At 34.8% G+C, this 17,837-nt stretch overlaps 1 protein-coding gene across 1 annotated transcript in view; it reads right to left on the bottom strand.

Annotated features, from left to right (window-relative positions):
• The window catches only part of SEMA3D (semaphorin 3D), a 176,410-nt gene that overhangs the window by 27,067 nt on the left and 131,506 nt on the right, over positions 1 to 17,837 (bottom strand). Inside the window, exons 9-11 of the mRNA XM_036429561.2 lie at positions 10,666 to 10,780; positions 9,360 to 9,429; positions 6,004 to 6,148 (exon numbers count right to left, since the gene is read on the bottom strand). Of these exons, the coding sequence (XP_036285454.1) occupies positions 6,004 to 6,148; positions 9,360 to 9,429; positions 10,666 to 10,780 (330 nt within the window). The remainder of the gene's footprint in view (positions 1 to 6,003; positions 6,149 to 9,359; positions 9,430 to 10,665; positions 10,781 to 17,837) is intronic.

The raw sequence follows: 17,837 nt of genomic DNA, 5'->3' as shown, positions 1-17,837 counted from the left end.
AACCCAACAGCCTCAGGCCATGGTTCAGGGCCTATCTCTCATGGCTGGCGGCTGCAGCTGGCTAGGTGTGATCATGTTATGCTTGGCAGGTCTGAGTGTTTGTAGAGGGCCTTTAGTAGTGCAGTGGGAAGCAATGGATAAGAGGAGAAAAATGGGTTTTATCCAATGAGGGAACTTTGCCCCTTGGCCAGGCACCAGACAGCTGTAACAAGTTTTCTCCCCCCAACGCTTCAGGCTATTCTCTGCAGGTTGCAGTTTCCTTTCAAACAAATCAGAGGAATGACTATGTGAGGGAAGAATTGGCACAAGGAAAAAAACTAAACCAGGCTTTCATTTTAGCAAACTGGGAGAAATAAATTGCAATGCAAGAAAAGAATCTGATTTTTATTTATAAAGCAAAAAAAACAAAAACAAAAAAATGCAGATTTAATAAGGACCATCCTATTTCCAGAGTCAGTTTTTAACAGCTATCGATGATAGGAAAGACCCTATATTTAATATCAGAGACAGAAAGGCCAGGGGTACAAATACAGAGAGAAACCTCTCCCCCTCTCCCCCTCTGTCTCTTAAATATATTTTTATTGATTTAAGAAAGGAAGCGAGTGGGAGAGAGAGAGAAAAAAAAATCAAGATGAGAGAAGATCATTGATCAGCTGCCACCTGCATACTCCCTAATGGGGTTCATACCTGCAACCCAAGCATGTGCCCTTGACCAGAATTGAACCAGGGACCCTCCAGTCCACAGGCCGACGCTCTATCCACGTAGCCAAACCAGCTAAGGGCTCTCTCTCTTTTTTAAGGTTCCCTTTCCTTTAGAGGAATTGTGACACCAGAAAAAAGAAAACCTTTTTGAACACAGTAAGTAGTCTGGATACCCTCATTGTAAAAGTGGGTGCTGGCTCTATGGAAAAGAAAGTTAAAATCAATTCCCTCTTATCATTTCCAGGAAACACAACCTATATACACAGCTAAGGGAAATGAAAGTGATGTTTTGTCTTATATTCTCTTCATTGTAATCAGTGTTAAGCTCTTGGAATCAGGAGACCCAGATTCTAGTCCTGCCTCTGATTCTCCATCCTAGAATCAAAAACCTAAGAGGAATAGAATTAAAGATATCCTCAGTAATTTAGAGAAGTGATGACAAAGTAAACATTTGGCATTAAGAAGAAGGTCATGCAGTGAATAAATGTTGAGAAGAAAATGAAACTGTGAAGGTTTATATGATAGAGAGGCATCTAGGAACCAGTGATGTATAAAATGAGACTTCCCTACAGTTCTCCAGAGATTTTACATTAATTGGGAAAGTTTTATTTAAAACAAAACAAAGCAAAGCAAGCTACAAAATGTTAGCTATATTCCTCAGGTGCATAAATGAAAAGGTAGCATGAGACACTGTGAGAAAATTATTCCATATTTTTCAGTCCCTGTTGGTAAAATTATCACAGTCTATCACTCCACAAGTCAAAAGGAAGTTTAGAAAACTTCCTTTGGATTTTTTAAATTATGTATTTTTTCTTTGGTCAGGGATGCTTATGTTTGCAAATTAACCTTCATACATCTCTTATCTAGAATGTAATCAAGAAAACCCTTATTTAATGGGGCCAATCTAGGTTACAACTCAGATCTAATTTAGGGGATTAATGAAGGCTTAAAATTCTAATAATTGCCGAAACCAGTTTGGGTCAGTGGATAGAGCGTCGGCCTGCGGACTGAAAGGTCCCAGGTTCGATTCCGGTCAGGGGGCATGTACCTTGGTTGCGGGCACATCCCCAGTAGGGGGTGTGCAGGAGGCGGCTGATCGATGTTTCTCTCTCATAGATGATTCTAACTATTCTTCTCTTCCTCTCTGTAAAAAAATCAATAATATATATATATTTTAAATCTGAGAATCATCAGGTCTGTAAGAAAATGCAATTGTGCAAAAACCAAATATTTTAAGAGGGTCAGGAGAAAAAACAGAGCACCCAAAGAGTTTTGGAACTAGTGGATTCCATGGTCATGTCAACCCCAGCCATTTAATTCCTCAGCAATCATTCTAGTTCTACTGTAAGCAGCATTACTAATAGCCAGTCTGCTAGACAGATTGAGTTATCAACATTAGATATTACTCTGTGATGCAATCCCTTCAGGCTTTGCTTTGTTGAAGCAAAAATCATAAACCGACTTCAGTTAAGGCAATGATGAATTGACAGGTTAAAGTAAAAAAGAATGCCTTTCTGGAACATGTGGATATGCCAGCGCCCAGAGTTGGTACATAGTAGCATATTTGGCATGATAAACTTTCCAGCGAACCTGGAATCAAATGTTGTGATTTTTCAATGTCTTTTACAGTGTTAGAAAGCCTAATAGTGTGGTGGAAAATGGGACTACTACACACACCTACACCCACATCTTGAGTTTGGAAGACTTTAATCTCCTAGCAGAGAGACAATAACGGCCCTATTGTAAAGGGAGGAGAGTGCCTCTCCTTTACCTTTGATTTTCTCTAGAGGAAAACCTGTGTGAAGAATTGTACTTCTTGCTTAGTGAAGATTTGAAATGTTACACAAAGGGAGGTATTTCATTATTTTAATTAGGTAGCAGCTGGGGGAAAAACGGCACTTAAATTGTTTTTGCAGTGTGTCAGTTAAATTAAATAGCTAATTGGTTATGTAAATATGAGTATAAGAAGTATTTTTTAATTTTTCTAGATACCTGAATTCCTAAAATAGATTTGGAGAGGGGAAATGTTTATATAGGGGCTGTTTGAGATTCAACAATTTTTACTCAAGTTTTTAACAGGATATTTTGATATCGCTTTCTACTTTTCGTACTAAAAAGACCAAGTTTTTCTGGGTTTAAATTATTAGTGAGAATAATAATGTATTATCATTCACCAGTGTACACAAATTAAATCAAGTTGCATAATTAAAAGATAGTACTTATAGCTATCTCACTTTGCTCCCTACCAAAATGGGGCCTCAGTTAGGAAATTCATATGTGTTTAATCTTTAAAAATAAAGTTTAAAAGTTTAACAGTAAAAGTAATAACTATTTGGGGGGAAATGGAATTTGTTATTTTTACAAAATTAGAGTTTTATATATTGTCAAAACTGGCACAATAATTCATAAGCAGTGAAACATATATTTTCTTTAATATTTGAATTTCCAAAACAAGTACTTTCTACATTTTGGCTATTGTGAATAGTGTGGTGAGGAATAAGGGAGTGCTGATCTCTCTTCAAGATCCTGATTTCAATTGTTTTGAATAAAAATACCCAGAAATGGATTGCTGGACTATATAATTTTATTCCTAAGTTTTTGAGGAATCTTCATACTGAATGTGAAAACAGCCTAAATGTCCACTGATATTTGACTAGATAAAACACACACAATGTGATAGATTTATACATATGCAGCCTTAAAAAGGAAGGAAGATCCTGCAATATATGACAGCAGAGATGAACTGGGACACTATGCTAACTTCAACCAGTAAGTCACAGAATGACAAATATCACATGATCCCACCCATATAAGTTATCTAAAGTAGTCAAACTCATGGAAGCAAAGAATAGAGTTATGATTCCTTTCCTCCCCCCAGGATCAGGGGAGGGAATAAATTGGAAACTTATTAGTCAATGGGCATACGATTTCAGTTACATAAGACGAGTAAGTTATAGAGATCTACTGTACAACACTGTGCCTATAGATAACAATAATGTGTTGTGCACTTCAAAGTCTGTTAAGAAGGTAGATCTCACATTAAATGTTCTTACCACAACTACACAATTTTAAGTACTTTCCTCTCACTTTTTCAATGAGACTGGTTTAAGAACGGAAACTCACATTTAAGTAAACATCAAATACTTTACATTTATGCCTACATCCTAAAAATTCCTTATCAAAACAGAATAAAATTACAGAGTATATCTATTGTAATAAATCAAATATTAAAAATAAAAAAAAGAAATCTGCTTTTAAAAATTTTCTCCAAATAATGCATTAGCTAACATCCTGATATTTTTCTCATGACCTCAGTTTGATTTCCACATCTGACCTGTGCTATTCATTGTATGGCACATCATTCCATATTTCATGTCACTTGGAACCTCTCATTACCAAGACTCCCAGCACATTAATGCTTTACAAAGTCCATCAGAACAAAACACAGTTTGTTCAGTCATGCTATTTGGACACCAGAGGGCGGAAGAATCCCTTGAAGGGAAGGGATCCTGTAAATATATCCTGTGCATCCATACGTTTCCAGGCTTAGTAATGAACACTGTAGGGTACTGCTATCGCTGCAAGGCTAGGAGTTTAGGTTTGCCTTGTCACAGGAACTACATAATTATGTCAGAACTAAAAAAATAAAGTAGCTATGGCACCCTGCAAGTTGTAGTGTTTATTTACCCGAGTGGTAATGTCAACAGAAGTCACTCTTGGGAGAATAAGCTACAACTCAACTTTGACAGCAAAATGGATGAAGAAATTGTAAAAGCAGAGGTGGTTTGAAATAATCTATTTTAAATTTTTAAGTAGAGAAGAAAGTGGTTTTCAGGAAAGATCTTGTCATTTCATAGAAAGCATATTATTCAGCAATATTTTTATTAAATAAAGTGTGATATGTTCCTCTAATTACAAGTACAATAAGGAATAAATAAAAAGGAATGGCAAGTGCAAAAAAAAAAATGGCTTCAAAACTTCATCATTATTTGTGTAGAGAACAGACCATTTCTCCCTGGAGAAACAATGCGAGGTTTTGTTTGGTGGTTTGATTTTTCGTTTTGAAGGTGGAATGACATGGAGGTAACAGCACTGGATTTGAAGTTCTGTAGCTCTAAGCTGAATCACAGTCCTATCACTTCATAAACTATTAGACTATGAGCATGAGGTGATACTCATTGAACTTTTTCTTACTCATAAAATATCTACTTCATGTTGTTGTAAAGATATACTTATCACTGTGTCTGGATCGTGAGGCATGTTTAATTATTTTATTTATTTATTTTTTTTACCAAATTTTTAAACCTGGAGATTTGTAGAAAATAAAAAGATTCATAATTTTACTTAAAGAAAAATTTAGTAGAATTAGTCAGGTTAGGGCAACAAATTTTCTCAGAGATTTTGATGATAATTTTAGATCTCTTGGTAGTAATATTCATACTAAATCCTAAATGGGATAAACGACATTTTTATTTATATAAGTTCAATATGTAATATTGAATATTCATTAAATATTGAATTAAAACAATATAATATTGGTTAATAACAAATCCTTAGAGGTTTAAATCACAAACTGTTTTAATCACATCAACAGTAAAACAGAAGCCTTCCATTTATAATGCACATACTGATTTTCTGCAATGGTTTTTTAGACAAATGTATAAACTCTAAAACACATTTCCTTTTTCATCTATATTTTAAACACGATTTATAGTACTTGAATGGAATTTTGGACCCAGGATTCTCTATGCCATTTCTTAGCTAACCCATGTATATTATTCCAAGAAGCAGCATTTAAAAAAAAAAAAAAAAAGACCAGTGTATAACAAGAAAGGAGATAATTTGAATAAATCTCCTTAATTGATGAAGTTATTTAAGTGGGGACTCTAGCTACATATATGTAGTACTTTAGTTGGGAAATAAATACTTAATTGGCATTTCCTTCTAATTTAGAATATTTTTCATTCTAGATAATCATTTTGATGATTCTGCAGACTCATTGAGTCTATGTAAGTACCATAAGAACCATGTAAGTAGTATATAAGTGCTATATTTTCAGCGTAGTCTGCACTTTAAGATTAAGTTCATTGTTTCCTATATTATTCACACTTTTTACTCAGAAGAAAAAGGTTAAATTCCAGTAAAGGATGGAAATGTTAAAACATCACATAAATAAATAATAGTAATTTTAAAAAACAACATAGTACTTATTGCTGTGGTGAAGGATGTAGTTTATTACAATAGATTTAAAAAGAGAACATGGGCTTACGAAAGTGACTCATTATTAAGCTGAATACATACAGTTCCAGGTCTGGGGTAAGGAATCCTTCCATCATACTGCACCCAGCGATGGTCTGCACTTTCCTTATGAGCATATGGGCCATTAAAAACCGCTCTGATGTCAGCCATGCTATACACACAAACAGCAGAGCCTTTGAAGATGGAGCTGAAAGAAAGCAACATGATTCAATCCTTCACAGTTTCCTTCATTGGACACTCATTAAGCACAAATATGAGAGGTGCTGCAGACAAGATGTAGGTATGATCTCAGGCTATGAGTTTATAGCCTAAAAGAAGTGTATGAACAGTTATTCAAGGGTAGTTGCAGTAATCTAAGCAGCACACAAATAGGGGCCCAATACTGGGCTATCTGGTCAGTTTTCAGGGAGTAGGTGGCAGCTAAACCAACAGTGGGTAAGTAAGAATTTCCTAGAAAAACTGGAGGATAGAAAGAAATATGTAGAAAAGAGTATTATATTTATCCACATGTTCTTAAATTTTATTTGAGTTCATTTCAGCATAATGCCCTCTAAAGAATTTAAAATAAAAAGATGCATTATTTACTTTTTTTTTCTTTTTTTATTATTTAAAGTATTGCATATATTTCCTTCCCCCCCCCCCCCAATTGACTTTCCCCCAGCCTCCTCTATCCCAGTCGCATGAAGAATAATCTAGACATGTAGTTAATAATTATGTGTCTCTTTTCTTAAATTGAGTGACTGACCATACATGTTGGCTATTTCATGTTTAATGTTTAATTAATTTAAATATGTTGAAACTTGGTCAAATGGGAGATCCATTTTTAATTTTTTGAGGAAACCCCATACTGTTTGCCACAGTGGACACAGTGAGTAGGGGGAGTGAGGGCATGTGCTGAGGGGGGCGGGGAGCAGGAGCAAGTGGGAAGAGGTCAATGGGGAAAAGGATTCATATGTAATACGTTAAACAGTAAAGAATTAAAAAAATATGTTGAACCAATCTTTTTTGCTCCTTCTTGTATTTGAGTTTACATGTGAGTCTTATCTGATGCTTAAAATTGAACTTAATTACACAGAGTTGGAGCACATGAGATTAAGAGGCAGAAAAGCTCCATGGAAATTTGACGAGTTTTGCCAACTAATGATGAAAACTGTTAACATAGCCATCAGATGTTCTGTTTTTGATTTATTTCTGGAAACAAAAGTACATTTTCTCTGGGTCTAAAACTTTCAATGATTCCTGTTCTAAAATACAAGATCACCCTTTATGATCAAAAAGACATATCTCAGTGCTCCGCAAATGAGCTAAGGAATCTCTTAGCAGGAAGAACTCACTCATTCATATTCTTGAAATGACATTAATGGGAAACATTGGGAGCTGACAGTGAACAGGAATCTGGGAGAAAATTAGCTGCTAAGAAGAGAGAGGTTCCCATAAAAATCACATGACCAGCCTATGACATTTTAAAGGGATGATGCCTCATGCTTAATGCCATTGCTCATTATTGCAGATCAATTACATCTTCTCATTGGAGAAAGGCTGTGACGTGCATCCCGATATGACCACAGTCTCCAGGGTGGCATTGAAAATAACATAATAGATCTAACGCATCTAGGGGAAAATAATGAACAAAATAAATGAACAGAAACAGACCTGGAGACAGAGAAGCAGCCATCAGACTGTCAGGCCTCAGTGGGAAGGTAGGGGAGGGGAGGGGTAAAGGGGAGATACCAACCAAAGGACTTGTGTGTATGCATATATGCCTAACCAGAAGTCATGGACAATAGGGGGTGGGCATACATGGGGAGGGGTTTGGGATGGGAATGGGGGGATGAGGACAATTATGTGATACCATAATCAATAAAGAAAATTTTTTTTTTAAAAATAAGGTAATAAAGTGCACCAAGAACAAAGAGCTACCTTTGTCACTTCACACCCTGGGTGGGCAGAACCTGGGTATGAGGAAAAGAGAACTAACTATCTTGGGGCCACACCACCCTGGCACATATCTGTGCCTGAGTGTGGGACACACTGTGACTTCAAAGGCAGTTCTGTGAATGAAGAGGTGCCAAGAGCCTCCGGCTGAGATACTTAACTTAAGTAACTACAGGCACTTGCTCTCCTTGCACCTTGTAGTTCAGACATAAATTAGCAGAAAAATGGAGGAGAAAATCCTAGCTCCTCAGGATATCATTTTTATTCTTACATTTAAAGTTTCACATGTTCTATCTTATAATGAACCAGCAAGTATTTTTTTTTGGTACATTCTGAATCAATAGTACATTTTAGTTTATACATAAGGTATAATGTATATGTAAATGAAGATAATGCCACAGAAATGAAATTATCATTTGCCTCCAAAATATTTTAATAACTTAATCAGAAGGAGGCCGTAAGACAATTTTTCTAATACCCATGGCAATACTGCCAATTTCTCCAATAATAATGTCAATATGCATTGATAGAGTTGATAGTGGAGCTGTGGGGAAAATGCAAAGTATTTCAAAGACTATACTGTAAACAGTGACATATAGTATACTTTGAACATGGCCCAATATAAGTTACTGAATTAAATATAATTAATATTCAATAAAATAAAGCAGTGTCCATATAGTCTTTAAGAAAGATTCATAGGTACAAGGGAATCTTGCTCAAGATTCAATGACAAGTACCGAACAGTAGTATGCATAAAGGAGAAAATAATGCAGGATAACAACTAGGAAATCACCTTTAGTTCTAGTCCCATTTTAACTACTAATTGGCTCCTCTTTTAATGACAAGTGTACAAGCTTCCTTTGCTTATATTTGAAGTGCAGTGATGGTAAGGTGATAATAGCAGCCAAGCTCCCATCTCCTGAGGAAGTGCAAATAAGATAGCATGTGATGACATTTTAAAAGGGTGTCCCATTTCCTGATTACGGCTTAGCCACACAACTGACACATGTAGTTCTTTAGTATTTACTACCTCTATGTCACATAACTTGATATGTTTATTATGATTAGTATATGCATATGTCTTTGTACCCAGTCATTTTAGTCTGAGCATTTAGCTCACAGATATACCTGTCCACAGAGGAAGTGGCATATGCCTAAGTTTGGTCACTGAGGCATTATGTATACTAGCAAAGGACTGAAAACAGTGGAACTCTCTATGTACAGGGGACTGTTGAAATAAACTGTGACAAATGATCCAGCGGACACTCCATTGGGGTAAAAAGAACAAATACACATTGTATGTATTGACATTAAAATATTTATAGGAAACACTATGTGAAAGGGGAAATGAAAAAAAAAATGTGTTTTTTTCACATGAAAGGAAGGGACAAAACATATAACTGTAGTTTCTTACTTATAAGAACAATTTTCTAGAAGAATTACAAGCATTTTTTTTAACTTACCTGGTTGTGGTAAAGACTCCATATACTACAGGGTTCCTTTCATCTCTTGTGGGGAGTAAGTAAATATCTTCTATTAATGGGGAAAAAAATAATGATTCACTATATTTTTAGTTTTTGAGTCAGCATGTTTGCTTTTTTATTTAATAATACAATAGTTCTGAAACTCTAAACAGTATATAAAGTGAAGGTAACAGTGAAAGTCATTACATTACTACATGAGAAAGTAAGGGCAAAAGGCTGGTTTTCTTACTAGGTGTGTGACATGGAATCAGACATTAAACCCCTTAGGTGTTTCCTTCCATCACCTATAAATGAAATGGTTTGCTTGGTAATCTCCATCAGTATTTCCAATGAGGAGTAGGTGATTTCACATAGAAATTAGGCTATTTTTATCCACCACTGTAAAAAGTGTTGTCCTGTAATTATGTCAACTTATTAGTGACTGCATTACCTATTTGGTAAATGTATGAAAATAGCTGCACAAATTAATTACTTGTGTGGTATTGCTTTTCACTGACACTGAAGTATGTGTAAAATATTTTTAAAAGATTATTTAACATGTGAACATGCTTTTGTCAACATTAGAGATTATCCATGAATACTGAATATATGCTTTAATACTATAAAATACAATCCTGACAAAATCATCAATGATACAACATTTTTTATATCACCAACAAAGACAAATTCAAGAAGATAAAAGGTAATAATACTCAATTTATATGAAACTGAGAAAGTTCCTTCTTGTATTAGCTTTGAGAGGAGTAAAGGGGGTGGGGGTGACAGAAAGAAGCGGTCTAATGCTCCTCTGAATATTATTATTATTATTATTATTATTATTTAATTTTTAAAAACTTTACCTTTATTGTTGAAAGTATTACATATGTTCGCCTCCCCTCTCTTTAAAAAAATTAGTATTTTTATTAAAAAGTTTGAGGGACAGAGTTCACCAAGTCTCCTATGTGGTCCAGCAGGGGGCATCCACAGAATAAGGAACCCAGGGTCCTTCTACCTGTATACAGAGTGGCTCCTTCCAAAGTGAAAGACTACATGGATAATGCATGGGCATTGCAGTCCCAGAGCTAGTGTCTCTGGCTGTAGTTTTGTTTCCCTCTTAACTCTGAGGAAGAATTGTTTCATTACAGACCTAAAGCACATCTGTGTTTCTTATGTGTGCAAATTTAGTAAGAACCACTCCTTCAAGTTGTACTGGGCTATATAATCAGGCAGTCAGGGCTAAAATAAATAAATGCTGAATTAATTAGACAATAAGACTTTTTTTAAAAAAATTAAATATGTGACTTACGGAGCTCATCAAAATGAGTATCTGCCCCATCACTTCCAGGAATTGAGCAAATCAATCTGGCCTTAAGAAAAGTAGTCCACTTGTTTATCAGGCTGCGTTGTCCTCCTACATCATTCTGGGGAAAAAAAGAAATAAAGATACAGATTTACCATCATGAGTTGATCACCCAGTAAAAATGGTGGTGATGACAGGCAGTGTCTATTAATGCCATTGCTTATAAAGACAGAGAGCCTACATATTCCAGCCTTTGAACTTTCAAATGAGGGAAAAGAGAAGAGGTCAATAGGGGTGAGGGAAGGTACATATGTAATATTTCAACAATAAAAATGTAAAACAAATAAATAAGTAAATAAATAAAAACTAAGAAAAAGATTAAGATAGTTTTGTCCCCAACACTAAATGCTTTTCTCATGGCTAAATGAATTCAATGTAAGCAGCATACATCTACTGAATGAGTAGATGCATGTAAGGCATAAATAAATAAGGCAGGCTTGGAATTGACTTCCATCTTTGCCAATTCTTGCTCAATGACCTACTAAAAACAGTTTTCTCATAGATAAAATTGAATTAATGCTTAGAGATAGGGTTATTTTGATGACTAAATGACAAATGTGTGAAATGTTCAAGTATATTAAACTTGTATAAATGCTAGCACCAACTTGTATATCATGTACATGATTTAGGTCAATATTTGCATCTTTATAAATATGCTTCGGTATAGACTTAAAAAAATATTTTCCAAATTTACCTACTAATTAAACTCCAAGGCAACATAAACATATACATATTAAAACAATCTTGATTTTCCATATTTTATTTTACTCTTGATCATTTCATTAAATGTTTTTTAAACATTTAGTAATATATAAGCATTTAAATCAGTTAAATGGAATAAACAGGCATGGGTGTGTTACATGCTATTGAGTTAGTGACAACTCCTGGTGGCCCTACGAGTGAGTCATGTCTACAATGCCCTGTCTTCAGCAGCCCTGCCAGCACCTATAGACTGGTGCCTATGGCTTCGCTTATAGAGTTCATCCATCTCCCATTTGGTCTTCTTCTTTTCCTGCTGCCTTTTATTTCCCCCAGTATTATTATCTTTACTAAAGAACTCTGCCTTCTCATGATGATCCCAACATAGGACAGGCTATAGGAACCACTCACTGTCTGTCTTTCTGGCAGTTCAGGCTATCAGTGGAGCTCTCCTCCAACACCATATTTCAAATGAAGTTTTTGTCTTTGTTTTTGTTCTTTTTCCTATTAGCCTTAAAATGGACCCTGGTCTGATACCTTTGCCTACAGGAAACTATTTTTTATCTGAATTTGTTCTGTCCACAATGCAGGTTACACATCAGGATAATCAAATGCTAAGGCACACCCATTTCTTTTAGAGCATCCCATAGTTTCTCGTGATTCACACAGTCAAAGGCTTTACTGTAGCCTATAATGCATAGACCAATCTTCTTCTTCCGAAATTCTTTGCAGCACTTCATATCTAAAAAATGCTTACAGTTAGAGCACCCCTTCCTTTTCTGAATCCAGCTCGAACAGCTGGCATTTCTTGTTCCATGTAAGGGAGAAGTTTTTGTTGCATCACCGTGAGGGCCACTTTACCTGTGTAGGAATTACAGTAATGGTCCTAAGAGTTTACTAGTAGACTCATTGGCATTTCTTTTCTTCAAAATGGGGATATGTATTGAGTATTTCCAGTTCCTAGGCCATTGCTTTGTTTTCCATATTTCTGGACGTTTTCTCCTTAGGATTTTGACAAAGTGGCTTGGAATAATTATATCAGTATCCCATCTAACCCTGATGATTTACTTCCAATATTTTCAGAGCAGTTTTCACTTCTCTTTCTAGAATTATAGGTTCTTCCTCATAAAAATCTTCTTCAGAGGTATGTGTCATCCTTTGTCTCTTCTGAATGGGTTTTCTGTTCACCTCCCACCTTCCCTTTATTTTCTCCTGGACTGGTAACGCACTTTCTTGTGGGCATTTAGCATTCCCAGTTTAGGTTTGATTTTTATTTTTCATTTCTCAAATCTTCTTATTTTTATTTTATGTTGTTTTATCTTATCTCCTTGCATTGACTACTGCAATAGTTCTCTTTATCTCTACAAGATAGTAATTGAAAAACTGTGTTCAGAACTCTAAGACTGCTTATGTCACTTTTCACTCTTGCCTGACTTTAATAATTGTTAGGGTTTCTTCTCTCATCCAAACAAATATAGTTAAACTATTGAATAATTCACCATAAAAACATATACTTACTATTTATAATTTAATATGTCCTTTTGAACACCAAATTAATATGATTTTTTGTTTGACTCAACTAGATCTGCTATGCTTATGATAAATAAAATGAGACTGTTTCACAGTTTAAATATAATAAGTTCTTAATTTTCATCTCCAAAAATTACTTTTAGGGCCATAATTTCCATTAATGTATTTTCCTTCATATTTAAAGTCTATAAAAAAAACTTTTATCTTTCATGTAATCTGCAATCTGTAAAGTTAATACAAACTTCACTGTCAAATTTCTAGGCTGTACATTTAGGAGCTGCCTTCCCAATGTTTCTTTCATCTTTGAAAGTTAAGTTAAATTACAGAAAACTTCTAAATGACTACTTCAAACAGGAGAATTGAAACTCATACAAATAGCTGCTATTCTTGAAGAAAATGGGAGGAGGAAGCAGAGATCCCTTTTGGTGTTAACATGGATAATACGAGCATGCAATTTTAAAGATGATATAATAATAGCAACAAAGCAAATCTCAGAAACCTCTTAGATTTGGGGGAAATCTAAGAAGGCAATTAAGATCCAGAGGTCTGGAGATGCTAGTTATCTTTATAGCTTTAGCACCTAACACCATGGCACCCAAAGTTAATCACATTTTACATCCCTCTGAACAACAGAATCATTTTCAGCAATAGCTCTGTATAATTATTACTTAATGATTACATTTTATTGAATTTTCCTTTAGGGTTATAACAAATAATTTTAAAAAATAGTAATTTTGAAATTTAAAGATGACCAAGTGAAATAAAATATTCCATTTATGAACTAAAATCCGCACTTAACAAACAAGACATGACACCTCACAGACTGGTCTATGTCTCGCTGTTTCAAAATTTGAATGATTCCAAGTCATTAGGAACTTGCTTTTAGAACATGTGTGCAGCTGAGTTTATGTGTGTTGGAGGCTGACTATACAGATATGTGTATATATCCATAATAGAAACATGATGGTCAGCACAGCAGTTATTTAGATCTTGTGCAAACAAAAACCTTTCATGGCAGTTGTATTTTGACCCTGCTACTGTTTAGAATGGCTGACACATGGTGATAACAAAGAAAAATAACATCTAGCTGGTTTCCTAATAATTTTTAATGCTCACCAGAAAATGTACTTTCTTATTCCTTTTACCCAACATCTACTCCAGATATGTCACTAACACTCTGATTGTCAGGTGTTTAATAAATATGCTTAATATTTAGTGACTAAAAGTACAAGATAAAATTGCTGAAAGTCTTTAGGAAAGTATAGAGAAAACTATAGATAAATGCCAAAGAATTTGAATCTCCTTTGAATCTTATTTTTCGTGGGAAATTGAGGACAGGCTTCATTGAAGAATTAGATCTAATACTGTCTTTAAAATGATAGGTAGGATTAGACATGCAGAGATCAGTTCAGGAAATAGCCTAAGTGCTGGAAACTAAGGGGGAAGAACAATAGGTGGAATGATTCATAACATATAGAGAGAGCTGGGTCAAGTATAGCTTTGATGACGAATGGGATACATTGAAATAGTGGAGGACATGTTATAAAAGTAAATTGGGGTAAGATCAAGTAAGGCCTTAATACCAGACAAAGCATTCATATGTTAGTTAGTACACAATGAGGAATTACTAAAATATTTGGTAATTAGCAGAGAAGTAAAATAAAAGGTTTTATTTAAGAAAATAAATACAAAACATATTGTATATAATAACTTTCTCATAATGTATAATTGCTCTTAAAATTATATTTTGTACAAAGTATTTCTATTAATTATCATTGCTAATAATAAAAATAATCTGTGTGTCAGCTAGCTATTGGATGATGTCATATGTCTGCAGATGTGAAGGCAGATTTATCTAGATATGACTGTTATTGTTAATGCTAATATCCTCAGGTCATTTAATAAATATAACTCCAGATGTTAACATAAATGAGGAAATATTAATGCTTCCTCCTAATGTAATAACGAATCGTGTGTCAATGTATAGCAGTATTTCAGTGAGAAAATATATCATCTGGAATTATGAAAAAGGAAATATATTTTAAATGATTTTAAAAATACAAGGTAAGTTATCTCTTCATCTTTCACATGACCCTTGATTTATAACATTTTGTATTCACAGACCAAGCCTATATATATATATATCTATTTTTTTTTTTCAGCAGAGCCCAGGGTGTACTAAGCATAGCTTTAGTTATAACCTTTCTATTTTAATGTATTCTTCTTACATACTTAGATATTTATTAAATTTTCATTACCCAATTGTGTATTTTAAGAGAATCAGCAATGAGTACCAAAAATAGTGTTTGATTCAATTTACATATAAGGAAATATACAACTATCAAGAATACAATTCTAGGAACTATGTTTGGCTTACTGCATTTCCACAGCCCAGGGTGGTTGCTCAAATTATTTTGCTAATGAATACATGGCTTAAATATTTGTTTGAGGACATTCCTTCAAAGTTTAAAAGTTGTACACATCACTACTTAATCATAAAAGGGAGCAGTCACATTCTTTTCTTAGATAAAAGTGACAATAAAGGCCATTTTTAGATAAAAATGACAATAAAGGTCCATTTTCAAATATTGCCCCTCTTTCTAACTGTAAATGTCATCCATATTTAAGACAGACCATGAAAAGAATGCTATTTTACTAGCTCTAAATTTGTTGGGCAGAAAAGGAATTTAGGCCGTACTTGCATAGTTTTTAACCTGACAAATGGAAATTGCAATACTTTTAACAAAAGAATCTTCAAATAATCTTGCCTACCCATCAAGCCGCATTCCCTTGGCCCTCGGGAATAAAAAGATTTTTAAAAATCCAGGTCAAAGATGAAAGCCACCTGCTGTCAGCAAGGAAACAAGTATGGTTTCTGGGATAATAGCTCTCAGCAATGGATTATAAGCATTTAATGACTGCATAGTAACTCTTACAGACATCCAGAAGCATGACCCGGGTGGCAAAGTTCAGTTCACAAGGAGTTGTATTTCTCCTGCAGGGAAGTGTCAGTGGCTGACTTTGTTGACCAGCTTTCAGTCCCTGGATTTGTTTGCAAATCCACACAATCCTCCTTGAGAACATTAAGCCCACGAGAGGGCTGAAAGGGAGGCAACCACTTTTGTATTAAAGTGTCATCTCCTTGCTTATTTTTGTGAAGTTCTAAAGAACACAACCTCTCAGTAACACAATAGATTTATTATTGAGATGTCAGAATCAGCAGCTTTTAGTCACCCTTCACTCCTACATGTCCCCACTCTATTTATCACAGTTTCTTTGTGGTCTGATTGCCAAAGCCTTGACATCCTCTACACAAAGATGCAGATGAAAGTAACAAAGAAATTAAGTGTAAACAATCCTGACCACATGGGCTCAGTCTGGGCGGTGAGTGCAGAGGGTCCTGGTTTTCTTATTCCCTATAGCTTTTTATATGCTAGCAAAAAAAAATTATTTTTAATATATATGATTTTAAGTGATTAATATAAAAGGTAAGAAAAATTTAAATATGAAATAAAGCACAATCTACAATCTTTTATCAACTGTAAAATATAGTATTTCGTTTGATTGGGTGATGGCTGCATGTTATGAAATACTATGATTTTGTAATCATAGTAACTGTTAAAGGGTAGAGTAGTCATGAGGCAGGTTGCTAGTGATTCCATTTTCCTTCCACTGTCCCAGCAAATGCACGTCGCTATAAATCTTGCATAGCCATGTAGAGTAGCTACAAGCTGTCACACATGAACTCTTATTGAGTGTGTCTTTTGACCTAAGGGTCACTATGCTGGGTTCATCTGTTAAACACGATTTTGTCTATGTGTCCTATCCTCTTTGAGGGTCTCTCAGCACTTTATAAATATTGTCATTTTCACCAGCATATTGTGAAACAGAAGCTGGTGGAAAACTTAATGATTGACTAGCAGCTTCAATGCTCTTAAATTCTGATGATTTTATAAATCAGTGAAATCTCTAAGATATTTGTGAACATGCATTCTATTAGAATATGGATGTGTATTTGGAAATGTGTAACCAAACTGATGAGTTTAAGTTGAAGGATACCAGGATTTTTTAATCAATAAACACTGGAGAATGACATACATTAAAAACTTTAAAAAAAAAATGGTTTGATCCTAGAGTCAGAGATTATAAATTCTCCTTTGCTTAAAGCTTAGTTCTTTTGCCTAATGCTGCATCTTTGTGCAGGAACGTCCTGAAACACTTTGAAAACCATACTCTCAGCATGTTTTGTGCACCTTCTCCCCATGTAACCCATCAATAACATTTTAAAAAATATATATTTTATTGATTTTTCACAGAGAGGTAGGGAAAGGGATAGAGAGCTAGAAACATCCATGAGAGAGAAACATCGATCAGCCGCCTCTTGCACACCCCCTACTGGCGATGTGCCCGCAACCAATGTACATGCCCTTGACCGGAATCGAACCCGGGACCCTACAGTCCGCAGGCAGACGCTCTATCTACTGAGCCAAAGCTGTTTCGGCAATAACATTTAATCTCAGAGATTTTAACTTGAACTCTATCCACCTTCTTTTGAAGTGTGACCTAAATACTAGAGTAATCTAAATAAATAAAATTGCGTTTGTTTTAATAACTGAAAAAGTCACACTGAGGCGAACACATAGCAGACTCTTTTTAAAATTCAACAAATAAGATTAGGGCGATTTAATACTCTTGTGTTTTCAATGTTATATTTCACTACATTATTCAAATGCTTATCTGATATGCCACTTATAATAACAGCTGTACTTGGCTGGTTTTAAATAGTCTTATGTTCAAATATGCCTTCAAATTGCCTAAAGACCCAGTTGTACCAGCATATATTGGAGGTTTGATCAAGTGATTGACATATCAGAGTAATTGTCCAACTT

This window comes from Pipistrellus kuhlii, unplaced genomic scaffold (assembly GCF_014108245.1).
Source record: "Pipistrellus kuhlii isolate mPipKuh1 unplaced genomic scaffold, mPipKuh1.p scaffold_m20_p_10, whole genome shotgun sequence".
Classification (NCBI taxonomy): domain Eukaryota; kingdom Metazoa; phylum Chordata; class Mammalia; order Chiroptera; family Vespertilionidae; genus Pipistrellus; species Pipistrellus kuhlii.
The sequence above is the reverse complement of the archived record's forward strand: the minus strand, read 5'-3'. Positions and strand labels throughout refer to the sequence as shown.